Source organism: Rosa rugosa, chromosome 6 (genome assembly GCF_958449725.1).
Source record: "Rosa rugosa chromosome 6, drRosRugo1.1, whole genome shotgun sequence".
NCBI classification, from domain to species: domain Eukaryota; kingdom Viridiplantae; phylum Streptophyta; class Magnoliopsida; order Rosales; family Rosaceae; genus Rosa; species Rosa rugosa.
In genome coordinates this window covers 44,351,264-44,373,078 of record NC_084825.1, presented here as the reverse complement: position 1 = coordinate 44,373,078, position 21,815 = coordinate 44,351,264, and the positions used below count along the sequence as shown (strand labels likewise).

Here is a 21,815-nt window from a genome sequence, read left to right as displayed (position 1 = left end):
GATGTGGTACCTCCACTTCATCCCCATGGGCATGCTCCCCACGTCTGGTTCTGTCTCCCCTTCTGCGCACATGTGGGGTACGTGGTGCATCCAAAGATGACTCTGTGTCACTGTCATAAACTTCCTCTAAGGGACGAGTTCTTTCCCTACTACCAATTCTGCCTCCTCTTCTGCGCACATTATGGCCTCGCTGTCTGTCCATTACCTATGGTGCATAGTACGCTTGGTTAATACACGTATAATGCTTAAAGTGTAGTATAAGTCAAATACAAGTCCATATTAACCAAGTCAATACTACTAGAAAAGTATTTACGTTCCTAAAACGACCTAGCGGCCTAAACAACTCCCAACACTCACGCATACCCAATGACTTAGCCAATACCGAAGAGCACACGATGGGGATCCGCTGCAGACGGGCCATCACTCGGAAAGTATTGACACATCACCGAATATGCACCTTACGCTCTGATACCAAACTGTCACGCCCCGAATTTTGAATAACAAATTCAAATCCGAAACATGAATTTAAGAACTAAATCAAATAAACGTTCTGAATTTTTTTTCTCAGAACAAACACACCACTCGCCACTCAAACATAAAGTCTCGAAGACCTCGAGTTTATTATTACAAATTCACTCTCACAAGTAAAATTGTAAAGCTCTAAATGAGCATAACAAACCTCACAATAGAAAATCAGAATAACACCCTTGCAGCTACCCTACGCAGCTCGATCACCTTCCTGATTCTCTTGACCTGTAGTAGTACCCGCTACACAATTTGAATAGTGTACCGGGATTGCAACAACACCAAACCCGGTAAGCTTTTGACAGCTAGTATGAGTAAACAAGAATGAACTGTTGATTTATTAAAATACATTTCCTTTAACTCAAGTATAGAAGTAGAACATCACAATCACAACGACCACCACAAAACCACTTCACTTTCTCACTCTCATATATATATATATATATACACTTATGAGTTACTCTCAATTTTCCTCATAAGATCACTCAACATTTGGCAGACAGACTAGAGCTCTAACTGATCGTTTCCACCTACCCGGCGCGAGAGCGTGGTTCACGATTTAATACTATCAGTTCCACCTACCCGGCGCGAGAGCGTGGGTCGCTGATAGTATGCCATGGTCACCCCGTGACCTATTGATCTCCACAGATCACAACAATTTATTGTTCCTCAACAATAAGACTCAACACCTCACTGTATATTGTTTCTCAACAATAAACTCCACATCTCTCACAATATGTTGCTTTTCAACAATAAACTCAACACAACTCTAACGATACATATTATTTCACAACTCCAACAACACATAATATTTCACAATTCCAACAATACATATTATTTCACGTAAATAATATATATACATAGACATTCGCACAGGAATGCCTATTAATACCAACTATAGTTCACACGCATTACAGCAATAAATTCATTTTATACTTAAATTCATTTTCTTACCTGTGAGCCGCAGCCCTATGAACCGTAGTTGATCAAGTTCATATTATTTCAAAACAAATCTTTATTTCATAAACAATTTCCACACAATTACGACAAAAAAAATCAATTAATTATATTCGGTTCGTAATATGAACCATGTGAGGTTTACTCACCTCTAATCCCGCTGCGTCTTCTTAACAGCTCAAAATACGATCCACAATCGTCCACCAACTTAAACCGTCAATCACCTAGTCAGATACGATCTTAACTTAGCAAACATTCATAAACCATTCACAAGTAATCAGCGAATGGTCGCGAAGGAGGCCAGATATAAGCGAACGTTCGCCAAGGTCTTCCAAAGAAATACGAGTAAGCGGATTTTGCTGAGTATACTCTTCGCCTGAGCCTCGCCAGCGAGATACAACAGGGGCGAAGTCAATCCAAAAGGCCAGCGAGTGGACCTTAATGGACAGTATACCAACCACAGTAGCAGACGTCCAGGCAGAGCCAATAGGGAGGCTTTCGCTGTTAAAGCGGATTCAGGGTGAGGTTCTTCCGCCAGCAAGAAAAGGAAAAATTGAACTACAGAAGACTACATATTGAATCCAGAGTAATCTCCCACTACTGCTGCGAAGAATCGAGCTCAATCTCCAGGAAATAGTGATTGATTGTACTCAGTTTGCTGATAAATTGATCTTCTGTGGGCTATTCTGTTGAGCTTTCATCAAAAGTCTGAGAATATGATATATGCCTACAAGGTGTTTGATGGGATGCCTGAGAGAGACGTTCTACAAAGATGACATGTGCAGGCTTGGGGGGCAGAACTATCAATCCTCATGATAATGTGTCCTTGAGAGAGTACAAGAGAATATCAATCCTAATTGGTCAGGTGCAAAGAACAGAGGCTTATGCATATTTTCCTAGCTCACACTGGGGGGCACACTCACGTTTTGACGTCCTACACTAACACCTGTACTTGACATGATTCATTCCAGACATCAAAACTGGGGGGCACATATGGGGCATGTATTTTTCAAATTTTTGTGGTATGATTTAATGCTAAACTTCACAGATCAAGACTTGAAGTGTCTTAATATCACCTGGGCCAATATTTGTGGCCTCTTGATGTTGCAGAGTTAAAACTTTTGAGAAAATCTAAATGCCAATTGAAGGAGAACTTTGGAATGATGGTGGACATCTCCGGTTGTAGTTAACTCCAGTTGCATGAAGCCTGTGAATGAGATACAAGACAAGGATGTGAATGCCATAGAGGAGTATGAGCTCGCGAAGTAAAGCTACCAAGAAATTTTCAGAGTTTCTCCTCACAGTAGTCTTTTGCATTACACTTTGCTTGGCATTCATGGCTGATGTTCTATTGGAAGATAATCTAGCTAAGCCAGCAAGTGGCTCTAGTATGTTCCAACTACAGTGGCTATAGTTGCAGGGGAGAAAAGCATAATTGATTCAAGTTACAGGATCATTATTTCTTTTTTAAGGATCTGCATATGAAGTGGTGAAGATGTGATTTTTGGCTTTATGTGCTTAATATGTGGCACACCTGGTGGGTATGTGTCGGCTAGCCAAGCTAGTGGCTAAAAGCTTCAATCCAAGTCATCATGCTCTTTGTTATTAAACAAAAATATTGCAGCAGAGGCAAAGAGAAGCGTAGGTTGACTGAAAACTCTTATTGCCAAATTGTGGCATGGGTAGAAGAAAGAAAATTTGCTGATATCTATGTCTTTCTGCATATGGTTAGCCCGACAGCATAATCATGAAATCATAGTTTACATGGAGAGAACACTAGCCAGTACCACTTTTTCTTGGTCAAATTCTGTGGCCATAAGCTTTTGGAGGCTCTTGTTTTCCTTAGTTTATGCTGGGGGGGGGGCAAAGCTGGCAAAGAAGACGTCGCTTCATGACAACGGTGCAGAACTTGAAGAAAGGTGTCTTTTCCCCAAGTTGATGATACTGCTGAGAAGTGGACAATTTTCCAGGTTCTTTATCCCATATGGTGCTTCGCAATTATACTCCATTTAATGTCATACGCACAAAATCATGCTACTGCTCTGTTGAGGAAGGAAGTGGTTTCTCCACTTTCTTTGGGGAGAGGCCTGAGTTATATAGCCCATTATATCTGAATCCAAGTCTAGGGTATTTAGATATTTTGATCATTCACAATTGTTGGCAAAGCCTAGTTTTGCTCTGGCAAATTATACATAAGCTAATAAGTGGCCTAGTCTGAGGTTGCTGCACGTTATGGCAAGTTTAGCTAGACATGATGCTAGCTCGATTTGATCGATGCATGTTCTGCTCATGACTATTCATATTGATGTCCTTCAACAAAAGACCACATCACAACAGCTTCATGGCAGCAACTGAAAGCATAAATGTGGTCTCTTGGTTTGATTAACAGAGGACAGAGCTGGAGGTGCAATTTCCTAGCGCCAGGTATTAACCACAAATTGTGGTAAGCATTACAAGATTGAAATACATGTTTCCTAGCATGGGGGGCATCATGTTCTCATCAAGAAAGCATGCAAAGTAATAATTCTCACGGCAGCGGTAAACTTGAGAAATAAAGAGGCCTTGGCTTCTTGGCCTGAAAATACCACTGACCTATGTGCATTTCAAGTCAGCTAATGGAATGCATGGCGAAGGATTGAGCTGAAGTTGGCGCAAAGATAAAGATTTCGCATTCACCGGAAGGAAATATTGGAGGACGCTCCTTTATTTTTTGGAGGAATGAAGACAGAGTTGGGATAATCAATGAATTAAAAAGCGCGCCTTGGGGCGCGCCTGAGGCTCAAAGGGCGAAATTCTGGCCTGAAATTGAGTGTGTTTTAGTGGTTAGGCGACGACGCTGGTGAGGCGTCCTCCAAGGCGTTAAAGGCGTGAAAGGCGTCCTCCAAGGCGCTGAAGGCGTACGCGCAGAAAAAATGGTAAATGACGTCGTTTTGAAACAGATTGGGTTTAAAGCGTTTCTAGGTCGCGACCCCAGAGTAATTGAGTGTTGGAGAGCCGATTTCAGCCCTCTCTGTTCCAAAAGCTTGTAATTCGATCCCTAACCCAGAGTCAATTGGAGGTCGATTCGCAGCAGGCTATTTGAACGTTTTGGAGTTGGATACTTGGATTCGCAACAGGCCATTTGAAGGTATGACTCCCTCTTTCCCGTCTATATTTATCTGGGTTTGAGTTGTTCCTATCTAGAAAATCATATATGTATCTGGGTCTGAGTAAATGTCTTACTTTTGGTTGCAATAGTTTGTGGGTTACTGTCAATTTTGCAGATTTTGATCTTTTAGATATCTTGTTTGTGGGTTATTGTTAATTTTGCAGACCTGGTATGCAAATCAAAACTGCAATCTTGGTATCGTTGATTACCAGAAAACTACTCATATTTCCGAATTGTGGGTTCCTACAATGGAGTGGTTTGGTTATATGGTAGTGATTATGAAACATATATATTGAATCTGTCAATCTGAAAATTCAGAGACTTCCCCAGGCCCTCATTGAAGGGGGCTATTAGCTCGCTCTGCTATCGGGTTTGGGTTCCATCCTGTAGGTGATGACTATATATAAAGTTGTGAGAATTTGGACATGTATACGTCGTAATATAATTGAAGTTAAGGTTTACAGCCATAGGTTGGAGGTAGGGGTCATCATTTGGCCCGCGGGCCTAAAAGCCCATGGGCGCCCGCCCGGCCCAGTGGGCAAAAACCCGGCCCGGCCCGCAGCAAAGCCCATCTCGGCCCTGCCCATTGGGCACGAGGCAGGGCTAGGGCGGAGGGTTCAAAGCCCAGGCCCGGCCCGCGGCCCGGCCCGTTATATGCCCATTAAAGCCCGCCCGGCCCGGCCTTATAAGCCCACCCGAAAGCCCATTCAATTCTTGTATTAATATCTTTTTATGTAGTTATATTGAACTAATTATTGCATTAGGTCATATGTTTTTTTAATTTTGTATTTTATTTTGGTCAATCATTAACATATCATAATTTTTTCATAGCTTTTTATATTTTTTTTAACAAAATAATATGACATATAAATATAATGGGCTCGGCCCTGCCCACCCAAAAAAGCCCGGCCCGGCCCGGCCCTAAAAAGCCCATAAGGCCCTGGGCCCATGGGCGGCCCTGGGCCTTGATTTTTAAGAGAAGCCCGGCCCTGCCCGGCCCGAAAAATAAAAAAAATATGTTTTGGCCCTGCCCAGCCCGGCCCGAGCCCATTAATTTTGGGCAGGGCCGGCCCTGCCCTGCCCATTGACGACCCCTAGTTGGAGGCTTGGAGAATAATTAATGCAGTTCTCCAGCAGCCTTTTTGTGTGCTCTGTTCTCGGTCCTCTTTTGAAGTAGCAGCTGGAAGATATTGAGATGGCTGAACTGGGTTTACTATATTGAGGCCGAGTTACTATATTATTGTCTCTTGTGCTAATTGATATGATTGTCATTATAATATATGATTGGCTGAACTGGATTTGGAGTTCGACTTGGAGTTCGATTGGCAGGCTTGAAGAGGTGCTTGCAGATTTGGAGTTCGACTTGCAGACAAGATTTGAAGGTACAAATCTTGACTGAATATGTTGCTCCGTATCATTGCTTTGTATATGTTGGTTGGTATTGTTCAAATTCCCTGCCCAGATTGTTATTTTATATGTAATTGATAGGATGTTATGTTTAATTGTTTAGTGCAGCAACAATGAGTTCTAGTACTACTACTAGTGGTTGCTCTTAATGTGACGACAAAAATTTATGTCGCAAGGCTTACGCCTTATGCGCCTTATGCCTCAAGGCTGCAAGGCTCTCCCGAAAACGCCTCGGGTACGCCTTCAGCGTTTTAAAACATTGGGGATAATATAAGAAGGGCATTGAATGATCCATTTGGCTGAATGTCTATTGAAAGCAAATTGGTACAAGTTTTGTTGTGACTGATCACCACAAAGAGCTTGTAGTTCTTGGTTATGGAGCCATAGCAACATGGATACAATGAAAGAGATTTCAACTCTACACAAGCGTGAAATCGTCAATCAGCTCAATGCACTACACAAACTGCCTCGAAAGATCAAATCTGGAAACATATCAGAGAGTGATGTGGCTTAAGGAAACAAAAGCCTAAAGAGGCTTGATGAGCTTAGCTGTGAGCTGTCAGTAATTGTCAAAAACCAATTGTGGTTTTGGAAACTCGTTATGATCAAGCAAGTTCATCCGGAACACGTGTTTGATTATTAACGTTCAAGGCCAATACTTGTGGCCTTCTTATCATATCAAATATTGATCTTTTTGCTAGACATGTAGTAGCGTGCTGTGGAACATGATAGCAAAATTCATATGCAATTGAGGACCATTATTAAATTAATAGGTTCTATTGTTCAGAAAAACAGATTGAAAGTAATCAAGGTTTGCTGAGCAATCCACTCAGGACCAATACCTGTGGCCTTTTTATATGCAGGTCTATGAGAGATCTGTCCATAAAGAATACCTCTTGGGTGCCTATATTCAGGAATTTGAGCAGGGAAGAAAAATCTAGAACCCATCGAAATCCTTGTCAGGTTCTACACCACATGTGATTAAAGCCCAAGGCATTCATGTTAATTACATGGCATGTGCCATTCTTTGTAATCTATCTCGTCGCTCGTCAAGGTGGTTTAGATTGTGACATTCAAGCTTCATGGCCTGTTTAGAGGCTTATATGGAATCAGTCAAGTGATTTCAAGCATGTACTTATCAATTAATGAAAGTGGCTTTAAAGCGACGATATTGCAAGAAAAGTGCTGACTCAAGACCTCTTCAGTCAAGACGGGGACCTTTGATTTCGAGGTCTGGGGGGCAATGTTTGAACACAAAATAGGAAAAACAAGGTGTCACTCAGAGAAAATCGGGGCCAATATCGGTGGCTCAAGCTATATATTTTCAATAAGTTCGAAATATATTCTTTAGAGGCTAAATAAAGCCTACTTAGAGACCAAGCAATCTTGAAACAAATCTCTTCTATACATTTTAAGGGCGAGGAGTTAGCCCTTATTTCGCTTCCCTAAAAAAAAAAAAAAAAATCTTGAAACAAATCTGAATATTCCTTGATTTACTATTAATTATCAAATATTTGATAATTAAGGATAGTTAGTTTGCGTACCAAGATTGAGCAGGAGGGAAGGATGTGGACGTGCAAGCATGGGCTCTTATTGATTAAGGAATCAATCATCATTGATGGCAATAAGCAAGGAATATATATATCATGTATGTATAATTGCTCATGCATGGTGAGATAATTAAGGAAGGAATAGTAGATGTACGTGGGTCATGCAAGCAATCAAAGGTATCCCATGTAATTAAGGAGTGCGTTGGACGTGCAACATATATAGAAGGATATAATTATCCTTTATTACAATTAAACAAGGGATGTGTACCTGATCTTATTATACATGCAGTACGTGCATATCCAAAGATTTGGTTACCAAGAGGCAATTAACCTTGCCTAGAATATTGCTACGACAGAGGCAATTTCTTATTGCCTACGATATGTTATCAAAACTAATAAGTGTTTTGATTTGATTCGAGACCAATAACTGTGGCCCAAAATATAGTACTTCATTCCTATTAGGAAGGAGAATCTGCAGCCTATATATATAGAGGCTAAAGACTACCTCTCAATCAACTAATCTCTCAGATTATCAAAGTTTTTCCGAAGCAACATACCTTCAATTTAATTGAAACCATCGAAGCAAGGGTAACGCCCTCGCAACCCAGCGAAGCTAAAGTCACGCTTTTAGCAAACCCGTGCTTTCTCCTACTTCCCGATGATTGCTCTGCTTTTAGACTATATCGACTCGGTGACACAAGAGATCACACCACAAAAAAAAAAAAAAAAAAAATGAATTGGAAACAAAACAGCTGCCAAAATCACAATGTAAGCAAGAGATATCTATGTTTCACAAAATGCTCCAGGACCATCAATTAAATATATACCAGACATTAAAATTTCATTTAGGTCAATGCTATATGGAAAACACTCCCTTCCTGTCAATACCTAACACACACAGACAACAAAACAAAGCTTCAAGACAATCCAAGTTCTCGTCTGTGTTATCTTAATCACTTTCAAGTTTCGATATTCATTTTCTCTATTTTCTTTACGAGTATATTGCTTCTTCTCTTTAAAGGTTGAAACTTTAATACTAAGAAACAGAAACAAAGCTTGAAACTTCATTTCAGGAGTATGGAATCCAGCCAATCTGGTCCCTCCTCAAGCGATGTGGGACAATCCAAACTTAGTTGCAGCATGTGCTCTCCAGAACAAGTCTAGCCAAAGCTGTTTCATTTTGCAGTACGTTCTTAACATAGTTATAATTAAAAGAACCAACTCTCAGTCCACATTAAATTTTTATTTCTGCGAAAAAAACCCCACATAATGAATGACCAAGCGTGAAAACCTGAAATTATAAACACTCTATAATCACTGAGCCTAGTTGCAGCATGTGCTCTCCAGGAAAAAGTCTAGCCAAAGCTGTTTCATTTATCTGTACCTTCTTAAGAAAGTTATAACTAAAGGACCAACGTAGCTCTCAAACTCTCAGTCCACATTAAATTTTTTTCTCAAAAAGAAAACCCCACATAATGAATGACCAAGCGTTAAAAGGAACCCAACATCATAAACACTCCAGAATCACTGAGCCCAAATGACCTAGATAAAAATGGAAAATAATTTAAACCAATCCGGTAGAAAACTTCAGCAAATCAAATTAAAGAGAAGCGAAACGGAGAACCTGCCAATATAGTGACGAGATAGACGGGCCTGAGGAGCGAACCAGAAGAACTCCTCGGCTGACCGGCAGTAGCCTTCCCAGAAGGCCAGAATGTAGGATTCAATAGTGTAACTTCAAAATATCTGTTTTACCCTTGAAAGTTGAAACCTCTTCCTTAGAAATGATGTGGCCGACCGCGATTGTGACATGTGTCCTTTTTTTTTTGGGTTTTTGTCCATTTACACCATTTTTAGAGATTTTTTTCCCACTTACCCCACTAAATTTTTTTAATTCCCTCTTACCCAAAACACTCTAAGGAGGTCTTCCCTAATACCCCATTAAGATTTTTTTTTTGTTTTTTTTTTTTTTTTTAATACCATTTTACCCTCACCTTTGTTACTTAGAGAGAGAGAGAGAGAGAATGGAAGAGAGAGAAACCATAGGGGACTTCGCCGGAGCCCGGTCACCGGCCGCCGGAATCCGGTCACCGGCCGGCGGAATCTGGTCACCGACCTCCGCCCACCGGAATTTGCTGAAAATCTCACCGGAAGGTTTTTTTTGCCCCCAATAGATATCTATTGCCCCCCAATAGACCTTTATTGCCCCCTATTGCCCCCCAATAGACGCCTATTGCCCCGATAGTATATTGCCCCCTAATAGACGTCTATTGCCCTCCAATAGACGACTATCAACCATGTATTGCCCCCCAATAGACGACTATCAGTCATGTATTGCCCCCCAATAGACGTTTCGATTACCGAAATGGGAACTAATTTTCCTAAAATTACACAAATAAAACTTTGATTAAAGAAAAAAAAAAGGAGATTACGTCAATTCAAAACGTCTATTGCCCCCCAATAGACGTCTATTGCCCCCCAATAGACGCAATAGACGTCTATTGCCCCCCCCCCCCAATAGATCTTTAAGAGGCCTCTATTGCCCCAATAGAACCTTTTTTTTTTTCTTTCTTTTCATTTTGGGCTTCTGAACCAATTTACAGCAAAAAAAAAAAAAAAGAAGTTGATTTGGGCACCCAGAGAAAAGCTCTGGGCACCAAATCGTGGTTCTCCTCCACCACCGGCATACCAGATCCATGTTCTCCTCTGCCACCGGCCTGTGTCGAGGCCGGAGAGCCTGGGTCGAGCACCAGAGGTCGAGCTCGAGTGCCAATTCCCGCCGGAGATGAGCTGCGGTTTTGATTTCGTGATCGGCGAAGCCAAGCAACCGGTAACTTCAGTCTTCAGCACGAACTCGCCGCCGGCAATGGATGGCGCGAACTCCGAGCTCGCTGCACGAACCGGAACTCCAACCTAGCTGCACGGAGGTGACATAAAGGAGCTCCGAGCTCGCTGCACCAACTCGCCGCCGGCTGTACGATCGATGACGCCGGCTGCACGAACTCGCCGCCGTCTTCTGGGCTGCACAAACTCGTCGCCGGCTTCTAGACTGCACGACTATCGCCGGATGAGAGAGAGAGAGAGAGAGAGAGAGAGAGAGAGAGAGAGAGAGAGAGAGAGAGAGAGAGAGAGAGAGAGAGAGAGAATCAGATCGAAGAGGAGAGAGAGTCAGATCGAAGAGGAGAGAGAGTCAGATTGGAGGGGAGAGAGGAGAGAGAGCTAGATGGCATATGGTGTAATTTATTAATTTGAGTGAGGGTAAAATTGTCTTTTTAATTTAAATTGAGTAGTGGGGAATAAAAATCTGTTGCTGGGGTAAGTAGGATAACTTTGGCTCATTTTGGGGCTTTTGGTCAAGGACCCTTTTTTTTTTGTTCAACATGTCCTTTCTTTTTCAATCCTTACTTTAGTTAAAAAGCCAAATTTTTTATTTTTGAGTTTGGAAGTTGGTTTCATTCCCAAGTCACCAAGTGTAATATCTCTCTCTTTTTCTCAAAAAAAAAAAAAAGTGTAATATCTCTCACTAGTTTAACCCTTAAACAATTGATAAAAGATATTAGACTAGATTATGAAATCATGTTGTAGCTAGAAGACGTTAGAGTATTCTTGTATATCATTTTATTAGTTAAATTAACGATTAAAATGACCGGACTTATGTAGGAAATTATCACGAAATAATAAAATCAAAATTATTGAAATCAGAAAAAAAATATATATAGGGATAAAATGGAAATGATAGATAGATGACCTCAAAAAACCCAAGGTCATGCTTCCCGTATGATACGTACTAAAATATGATTAATTAATCCTAATCCTAGTTCTAACATTCAAATACTATATGCAGACAATAGACTAACTACTATACTCTCGGTGGTACTTCGAAATGTTGAATCAGACTTCATCAAATGCATTGTAAGGTTTATGCCGGAAAGCCTAGTAAAAAAATATTAGCTGGTTGAGGAAGATCCCAAAGAGCCGCTAGCTGTAATTTTCACCGACACTGAAGCATACATATGAAAGAGGAACGTACTTTACTAGAAGCAAAAACAAAAACCCTCGGAACCCGAAATGGTGATGACAAGTCTATCATTTCAACTTTATCATGATCTAAGAGACCCACACATCTTCCAAAGTTATATCTATCATTATGAAGGAAACGAACGAATTCAAACGTAGGGCTCGGCGGTAGAGTTGGTATTTATATCCATTGAATAATACCTGCTGGGTAATACTAATACACACTCAATAAGTTCTCGGGTAATACCCAATGAGTAATAACCATCAAATAATTCGCAGGTATGGATATTTACTCAACCCATTTTTAAACGGGTAAACCCATATCCATCCATTTACCTATTTTCAATATAGGCAGATTTTTTTTTTGACAAATACTTAGGGAGTTAAAAACAGCAACTATAGGATATACCCTAAAACTGGAGAAAACCAATCACCGGTTTTGAATTCTGAAACTTTGCCCATCATAAAACAAACAAAGCAGTTTCTAACTTCTCCACCATTTTCTCAGCAGCCAACCCATGAAAGTGACCATTAAATGAAACCACTGATTTAATGGTCAATACACAATCCCACCCAGAACAATCAAGTACAGTCAATACACAAACACATTGAGGTAGGACACAGGGCCATCCAATTTCACATTATCTTCGATTCTCTATGTTTCTTCAATTCAAGTATAATCAAATAACCAATTCAGGTAGGAAATTGACCAAAGAATATTGAAATCACCATTGCAATTGTTAACCCGCAGTAGCCTCATCACCCAAAAATTCCAATTCTTGCAAACCCAACTAATTCTGAAAATCAATTACACAGTCATGTAGAGCTCGATAAGAAGATTAATTTTCTACCTGAGTTGCAACCAAACGTCGCCGGAAAATACCCAGAAAATGGCCGGAAAACTCAAAAGCTTTGAATCCTCAGCTCTCTCTCACCTGAGCTCGTTTTGAGAAACAAAGACCTCAGAGACGTCGGTGAGGTTGAGAGGAAGCTTCTCATATAGGTCCGACACCGCGACGTTGCCGGAATCGGAAAATCCGCCGGCGAACCCTAGAATCTTTCGGGCTTCGATTCTCTGTCGCCGGAGCTCTTCTGTGAAAACCAAAGCCACAAGAATGACGGCGACGTCGAGAGGAATCCGTGGCCACCGGTGCGACGCCGTGAGCCTTGGGTGATCTTCTCCGACGTGATCTGGATTTGGGTATTTGGGTGTTGTTTATATGGGTATTTGGGTACCCACGGATATACCCATACCCAACCCTTTTTTATACGGGTATTTTGTAATTACCCATATCCATACCCATAAACTAATACACATACCCGTTAACAGATACCCAAAATAAAAAATTACCCGCCGGTACCCGTACCCGTAGATTTTAATGCCCATCCCTACTCGGCGGGATAATTTAAGTGACTGCCATTGTTGCCCCAGTGTGTCTCCTGCTTGATCCTCAGGCTTTTACTCATTCATTAATAATCTTAGGTCCCCTACTACGTACTAGAATCAAGCTCAACCACATCGATCAAACACCAAACTCGATCAACTTCTCTTACACAGGCTGGCCGGATATAATCTTTCCGATCTTCGTGAAAGAAAAAAACTACTTTGCTCAAGACTCAAAACTTGTTTAGGGTTGGCCTAAAGAAGGAGCTTATTACGTATACTAAACCCAATGATTTCTTATTACACTTAAATAACTCGTATTAATAAAATATTGAAAAATCACGTCATACCCTAAAAGCCAAAGAGATGCATGGTGTCTTATTCTTTTCATCAAAAAAGAGATAAATCAAACATCGCCCTTGATTAAGAGTTATAAGTACGTACATTGGTAATGTGGCTAAGATGAGTTAGATCGTAAGCAAAAGTTTAATTGATTCCAGAATTCTCTTAGGTAAAAATCTCTATAAAGTAGTGAGAAATATTTGCACATAAAATAAAAGCATATATAGAAGCAGAACCAAACATAACACTCCCATTATTCCCTCTCTCGAGCGCTCTCAGTCTCCATGGAGCAGGTGATTTTCATGGCTTTGTGTTTACTTCCTATATTTTATGCTTTTATCTACCTTTCTAAGCTGGTTCTTCAATGGAGAGACCAATGCTGCTACTTGTTGGCCTATGACTGCTACAAGGCCGCAGATGATAGGAAGCTCGACACCGATTCCTGCCTCAAAATCGTTCTGCGCAACAAAAATCTTGGTCTAGAAGAGTACCGTTTTCTCTTAAAGACCATTGTCAATTCGGGTCTCGGAGAGGAAACATACAGTCCAAGGAATGTCATGGCCGGCCGTGAAGACTGCCCTAGTTTGGGAGATGCACTATTGGAAATGGATGACATTTTCTTCACCACGCTCGACAATCTTTTTAATAGAAGTGGAGTTTCACCCTCGGAGATTGACATACTTGTTGTCAATGTGTCATTGTTCTCTCCATCACCGTCTCTAACGGCTAGGATCATAAACCGGTACAAGATGAAGAGTAGCATCAAGGCCTTTAACCTCTCGGGAAAGGTTAAAGGCCTTTAGCATCTCGGTACAAGATGCAGTGGAAGCCTTGTTGCTATTGATCTTGTACAAAACATGTTCAAGACATACACGAAGATGTTTGCCGTTGTCGTGAGCACCGAATCTGTGGGTCCGAATTGGTACAGTGGCCAAGTCAAGCCGATGATGCTTGCTAATTGTCTATACCGGTCAGGAGGGTGTTCTATGCTTTTCACAAACAAGAGAGGTCTTAGGCATTTAGCCCTCTTGAAATTGAAATACATAGTCCGAACCCATCTTGGTTCTAGTGACGAAGGTTATGGCTGCTCAATTCAAGTGGAAGATAAGCATGGCTACAGAGGATTTAACCTCAGCAAAAGCATAGCAAAAGTTGCTGCTAAAGCTCTTACTATGAACCTGAGAGTGCTGGCACTTAAAGCGTTACCGATTACAGAATTATTCCGCTATGCGCTCAATTCTCGCTGTCGAAACAAAGCTGCTGCTAAAGAAGTGGTAAGTATGGGTTTGAATCTCAAGGCTGGACTTGACCATTTCTGTATACCCCCAACTGAAGCTGCAGTTGTTAATGGGATTGGGAAGAGATTGGCACTCAATGACTATGATTTAGAACCTTCGAGAATGGCGCTTCATCGGTTCGGCAACACATCCTCTGGTGGGCTTTGGTACGTTTTGGGTTACATGGAGGCCAAGAAGAGACTTAAGAAAGGTAACAAGATTCTGATGGTGGGCTTTGGGGCCGGTTATGAATGCAATAACTGTGTATGGAAGGTGTTGAGGGATTTGGATGATGCCAATGTGTGGAAAGACTGCGTAGACAGATACCCTCCACCAAGCTTGATCAACCCTTTCATGCAAAGGTATAGTTGGCTTAACTATGAATTTCTGAGCTATATTAGATTTGATCAAATTAGGAATGCAATAGATCAGTGTCGGTGATGATGATTAAGATTGAATGACTTGGATTATTTGAGGAATTAGTTCCTCGGTGCAAGGAGATCAATTGATGTATTTCAATTGTGGGCTTATAGTACTACTTAAAGGTTGTTGTGATTTCTATATATTTGTTACACACAATTATTGAAATATATGCATCATTATTCGCTTACAATGTTGTTTTAGTATGCATAATCTTTTTAGTGAAATATGCATAATGTTGTTTGCAAGAGATTCTAGTTCAAAATGTTCTTCCCTAGTTCTACGTCGATCTGTAACTATCTGCCTCTCCATGGCTAGGCCGGTTGGAGTTGCATGTGGGTGAGGGTCTAAGCTTTTACACACACAACACAGATATACATTTGGCTCACTTCATAACATTTGGCTACCATTGCATCCTAAATTTTTTTGCTGATTTGTGCTTGAAAGAGGCTGATATCAGTTAGATATTAGACTTTTTTTTTTTTTTTTTTTTTTGACTTTGTCAAGGGGAACCCAAAGGCTTCCTAGGCCCAAGATAAATCTCTTCGACGTATGTGAAATACTCCAACTGTGCATTGCAGCACAGTGCCTAACCACTTTGACAGCTTCGGGATTCGAACCTAGGTTGGGGAGCACACCCAACTAGGCAAGAACTAGTAGGCCATTTGCAGTGGTTAGATATTAGACTATCTTAATCACACTTTAATCACTAAGTTCTTTCAATTAATGTGGCTTTACTGTGACTGCATGCGTGTGATAAACATAGCTGGAATGGTCAATTTTAGTAGATGATCGAAACTTATCAATTCATAGAGTGAGATTTTAATTTCATCAGATACTGATATTAGTTAGATGTTAGAAGTTAGATGTTAGATATCTTAATCACACTTTAATCACTAGGTTCTTTCAACGAATGTGATAAATATAGCTGGACCTATCGATTTTAGTAGATGATCGAAACTTATTAATTCATAGAGAGTGGGGGATCGAACTTTCATCTTTAAGCTAACCTATATAATTGATTGACGAGACCTAGTTGGGAGACATGCTACCCCTCATTACCTAACTTTGGTCAAATTAATCAAGAGGAGGATTCAGAGTACCAACGTGCACTTACATCAACATGAATGGATGGTTGGATTACATCAAATATATTTTTTGGTTATTAAAAAAAGATTGATTATAATTATTAAGGGTTGAGATCAACTTATAAGTGTTAGGTCACTTATACCATTGGTGCAGAGAATAATTTTCAATTAATCAGATACTAAAAAGGCACATGTAACAAATGGTGAAAATGAATTAGCTAGGTCGTCAATCCCATGAAGGCACATGTAACAAATGGTGAAAATGAAAACTGAAAAGGAAATTAATGTTTTGCCCTTCTGCCAATGCCCTTCCCCTCTTCTCGTTGGGTCACTAGATCACTGAGTTAGACATTGTTCACTGTTTTTTTTTATGTTTGTTTCCACTTGTTGAGTCTGGGTTACTGAGATCAGTTTGGAAACTGACATGAGTCACTCTGCGTCAGTTTGTAGGTGGGGTGGAAACAAAAAACAAAAAACAAAAAAAGTAAGCAATGTCTGACCCAGTGACCCAATAACCTTGATCCAGTTTGCTCTTAGCCTCATTTCAGGTCAGTTTTTCTTTCTGGACAATAAATAACTTCAACAACTTGGTGATGTTACATTGATCGATATTCGTTAGAGCACATTCTTGATATGTTGATTTACATTCACATATCTCGACCAAGGGGGAGCTCAAAAGTCAAAATCATTCATATCCGTTCTAAATCAATGAAGTGATTCTGTCTATCTCTATCTACTTCTGAAAGCCTTTACATTCACACATCTCGACCAAGGGGGAGCTCAAAAGTCAAAATCATTCATATCCGTTCTAAATCAATGAAGTGATTCTGTCTATCTCTATTTACTTCTGAAAGCCTATGCATTAGACATTTCAAATATTCCAATTTGAATTAGCATCCACCCAATTTCAAATCACAGGTGCATATCAGGGTAAGTACACTACTAGAAAAATGGCCATAGGCCTCGCTACTATTGCGCACAGTCTAAAAAGAGTGCCCTTTATATATCAATGGACACTGTTTTATATATTTTGTTTCATTTATTTGATTGCCACGGATAAGTGTAGCAAAATAAAAGGCAAAGGGGGTATATCAAATTTATATTACCTATGGTATCCCAAACTGGGGCAGATAAGGAACATGTGGAGACTAAAAAGAAACGGGGCCGGCCTCTTGGAGCCAAGAACAAGAATCCACCAAAAAATAAGAAGTCTGATGCTGTTATGGAACCATTAAGGTTGACCTATCCAACTTGTTCTCCTTGCCCTATTTCTAAGGGTAAGGGGAAAGTTTAATTTTCAGTTTTATTTCTGTTCTAGCTTACAAACTATGGGTTCTTTTTACACTTAGTTAATGAATCTCCTGGAGTACCACAATTGAGTGCATTGACGAATGGAGATTCACAGTAGTTTTCTCTGTGTTGATGGAATTTTTATAGTTTGTAGGCTTCTAAATAAGTGAGCTTCATTGTACTAGTGGATGGTACCCGTATTCCCTTAACTGCTTGACCACTGATTTAGGGTACAAGCATATAGAGCTTATTTGTATGTGCCGTTCTGGCTTTGGGATTAAATGAAATCTCTATTACTCTGTCAAAAAAAAAAAATTATATTACCTATTAGATACTTGTATCCGCCGTATGCCTTCCATTTTGCTACTGATAAACCGTATTCAATGAGAAAAAAAAAATAAAAATTATTTTGATAATTTCCTCTTTTATCTCAAACGAAATTCAATATTTGAATCTTTTCCGATTTTATATTTTAATTTTTTCCGCTTTTATCTCAAACAAAATATATAAATCTAATCTTTTCCTCTTTTTTAGCAAAAGAAACATTATAAGTTTATGCATACAATGTAGTCGGCATATTTGCGTACTTCCCATCTTCCTTGTTTTATCCTTTTCTCTCTTAATTCCTTTTCTTTTCTTTGCAGAAGAGCAGATCTGACTTTACTCCGTTTAACTGAGAAGATCAAGATGCAATTGGTTGCAATCGCCTTCATCATCAGGAATTGAACCAATTTAGATTCGAATCGAGTTTTCTGTATTCAGATTTGAGATTTTGTTTTTTAATTGAGCCATTTATTCCCTTGAGATTTGGATTGATCTGTAGGGGTATGGATCAGATTGGCATGAAGGAACATCGGCTATGTCAAAATCGATGCTCACCGCTTCCCCAAATTTCAATCCATGGTTAAATACGATTGGGAATGAATATGATATGTGGGGATAATGAAAGGCTTATTAGAGGTTCTGGAATCTTTTTCAATATCCGTTTTCTGGTTGCTGGGTCTGGCCTTGCACGAGAGAGGAGAGGAGCCAAGGGACTGTTATTTTGGCTCTATGAAATCAGCTGGGTTCTCAACTTCTGATGGAAATCTCTTTTGCAGTATTATACCAAGTGTACTTTGTACAAAATACGAAAAATAATAATAATACGGTATGAGAAATAAGAAACGTAAGATAAAGAATAAAAGAAAAAAGAAACTGAAAAGAAAAAAAGTAAAATAAAATAAAAAGAAAAAGAAAAAAGAGAAAATGGAAATTATAGATGTGTTGGGACCCACGGAGAAATGATGATACAGAAGAGTAAAGAGTGTGATTTGGTTAATAGCACCGGCGATAGAGAATACGGTTAGCTAATCCGTGGCTGCACCTGCACCGTCCCCTCTACCTATTAGACATTGTTATTAGTGTGTATTGCCTCGATTGATAGAGAAAAAAAACAGTGTGCTATGGGACAATTTTTGGTGGTGCGTATTCTAATATTTAGTCCATATTACTTGAGCTTAATACGTTCAAGCTCAAGCAAAACTTGATCAACTATATATGGTTTGAGCTTGATCGGATTGTTTCTTTTACGACGTAAGCTTGGACAAGCTGAAAATAAGTCGACTACCAAATAGAGATGGGCACAACTTCACTTTAAGAAGCCAGATCTCGGTTCAATGTGGGTAGGGCAAATAGTCTTTGTAAGCCATTGTGTGGTTCTAATTTTTTCGTTTTCCTTTCTCATGACTGGAGACTTGAAATTATTTAGAAATGACCCTACAAAAGTGATATGTGAACTATCTTGACGCAACCTTAGAACATGAAAGTCTTCTTCGAGTACTACCAAAGATTCATAATAAAAAAATCGAAGGCCAAATATTGTCAAACTAGTTCATGGGATCTATATCCAACTTGCAATTGGATATGCCAACTGTATGTCTTAACCTTTAATTCAATTGGTTATGCCTTTTAAATTTTATTTTTATTTTTATTTTTCTTAAGGGGTTTTGGCTTCATGTCCCCCCTTATATTTCTCTTTTTTCACTTCAATAAAAATAGACTAACCTTTTATCATTATGCATGTTTTATTATAACCTAAATCCATCGATCATTTGCTATAATATACACACAGAGCAATTAGGGTATCTGATAATTTGATTTAGTAAGAGGCCGGTGGCAAAACTTGGCAACTGTACTTCGATTTGTAGAATCACGATTATTTCATCTCAATTTTTCTTTTGGACATGAATTATTTCATCTCCATCAATAATTTGAGTGAAATCCGACCGTTTTTGATGTCTTAATATTTAGCTTACCTATTTAATGGTCGTGCATAGCTCCTGCCTAACAATTTTAATGAATACCAACTAATTTTTTTTAGTCAAAATGATCCAGCCGTTCATCAATAATTGAACCTCACGATTAGTTCAGAATGCATTTCTATTTATAAGGACGAATATGGGGCAGGGTACGTACAGAGCAGCAGAATTGTTGAGCACTTTCCATGCAACCAACTTAACACTCTTTTTAACAATTCTAATCCCTCTCTCTCTTTCTTCTCTCTCCCACTCCCTCCTCTCTCTTCATATACCCACACAGAGAGCTTAGACCATGGAGTTGCTCTTGAAAATGTGTCTAGTCTCTCTTTTCCTTGGTTTTTGCTGCCTCTTTAAGTCATTTCTCCAAAGGAGAGACCAGTGCTGCTATCTACTGGCCTATGAGTGCTACCAAGCCAAAGAGGACTTGCAGCTCCAAACCGACACATGTGCGAAAATCGTCATGCAAAACAAGAATCTGGGGCTGGAAGATTTCAGGTTCCTCTTGAAAACCATTGTCAATTCCGGCATTGGTGAGGAAACATCCTGCCCAAGAAACATCCTCCAAGGCCGAGAAGCAACCCTAGCAGATTCACTCTCTGAGATGGATGAAACCATTTTCGATACACTTGACAAGCTTTTCGCCAGGTACCCTTCAGTCTCCCCATCACAAATCGACATTCTCGTGGTCAATGTCTCCATGTTCTCCCCTTCACCCTCCCTAACATCTCGAATAGTGAACCGTTACAAGATGAGGGAGGACATCAAGACATTCAACCTCTCCGGAATGGGCTGCAGCGCAAGCCTAGTGGCCGTTGATGTTGTCCAGGGCTTGTTCAAGTCATACAAAGACTCATACGCCATTGTTGTGAGCACAGAGTCCATGGCTCCTTTCTGGTATTGCGGCAAAGAAAAATCCATGATGCTTACCAACTGTTTGTTTCGGTTAGGAGGCTGTTCGATGCTGTTCACCAATAGAAGATACCTTAAGCACCAAGCTATCTTGAAATTGAAGACTTTGGTAAGAACACATATCGGCTCGAATGATGATGCTTACAATTCTTGCATACAGCTAGAAGATGATAGTGGTTACCTAGGTTTTCGGCTTACCAAATACCTCACAAAAGCAGCAGCTCTTGCTCTCACAATAAACCTACAAGTTCTAGTGCCAAAAGTACTTCCACTAAGGGAAATACTCCGGTACCTGGTGGAGTCTAGGCTGCGGAAGAAAAGTGGTACCAAGAGCCAAAACCTAGAAGTAGTTGGAGTTGGTTTGAATATGAAGGCCGGAATAGAGCACTTTTGCATCCACCCTGGTGGAAGAGCAATCATAGATGGGATTGGCAAGAGCTTAGCATTAAGCGAGTATGATCTCGAGCCGTCTAGAATGGCGCTTTTCCGATTTGGTAACACATCAGCTGCTGGGTTTTGGTATGCTTTAGGATACATGGAAGCCAAAAAGAGGCTCAAGAAGGGTGATAGGATTCTTATGAGTGGATTTGGAGCAGGTTTTAAGTGCAACAATATTGTTTGGGAAGTACTGAGGGACTTGGATGATGCCAATGTTTGGAAAAGCTGCATAGATAGTTACCCTCCACATATTATAGGCAACCCTTTCATGGAAAAGTTTAGTTGGCTTAATGATGAATGCCTCAACTTTGTTAGGATTGATTTCAGCAAAATACTCGCTTAAGTTTTCGATAGTACTTGGACTAAATTATTTTTCTTTTCGGTTGTTATATATATATATATATATATATATATATATATATATATATATATAATGTTTGAAGTTGCTCATGTAAAGGGCAGCGTCAAATTTGTCATATGAACTTCTTGTCAAAAGATAATAGGGCATGTATCTCATACATATAAACCGTCTAGAGCAGGTGCGTCTATGTATTGTACTATTGTTTTGCCAAATTAATTAATAAATTAAGGTTTCTGTTATGGCATGGATACATGAATTTAAATGCTTCTTATCAGCTTCATGTTCTGCAATGTAATTCAAGGTCCACCAAGTCTACATCAGATACAAAATCCATCTAATGAATTTCTGTATTAATAATTTATACTGTCTATATCTACTGGAATCAAATCAGTGGTCAAGTGT

General features: G+C 39.8%; 1 protein-coding gene, 1 long non-coding RNA gene and 1 pseudogene across 4 annotated transcripts; all 3 read left to right on the top strand.

The window, feature by feature from the left end:
• The first annotated feature begins 1,760 nt into the window (after positions 1 to 1,760).
• On the top strand, positions 1,761 to 7,273 carry LOC133715986 (uncharacterized). Of its 3 annotated transcripts, none has more exons than XR_009849292.1 (4): positions 1,761 to 4,609; positions 4,795 to 5,107; positions 5,735 to 6,012; positions 6,146 to 7,273. It is a non-coding gene; the product is annotated as an uncharacterized LOC133715986 (long non-coding RNA). The 3 variants fall into 3 exon arrangements; XR_009849291.1 differs by having other exon boundaries at positions 6,141 to 7,272; XR_009849290.1 differs by having other exon boundaries at positions 5,735 to 6,160.
• Positions 7,274 to 13,533: 6,260 nt separating this feature from the next.
• LOC133717603 (3-ketoacyl-CoA synthase 19-like) lies at positions 13,534 to 15,207 on the top strand (annotated as a pseudogene).
• Positions 15,208 to 19,846: 4,639 nt separating this feature from the next.
• On the top strand, positions 19,847 to 21,602 carry LOC133718093 (3-ketoacyl-CoA synthase 19-like). The gene has a single exon (XM_062144900.1). It carries the CDS (start codon positions 19,998 to 20,000, stop codon positions 21,393 to 21,395), a length of 1,398 nt encoding a protein of 465 aa, XP_062000884.1. The 5' UTR covers positions 19,847 to 19,997; the 3' UTR covers positions 21,396 to 21,602.
• Positions 21,603 to 21,815: the final 213 nt, after the last annotated feature.

What these genes read in the sequence shown, in the direction of transcription:
- LOC133718093 (XM_062144900.1), top strand. Translation starts at nt 19,998, where the DNA reads ATGGAGTTGCTCTTGAAAATGTGTCTAGTCTCTCTTTTCCTTGGTTTT.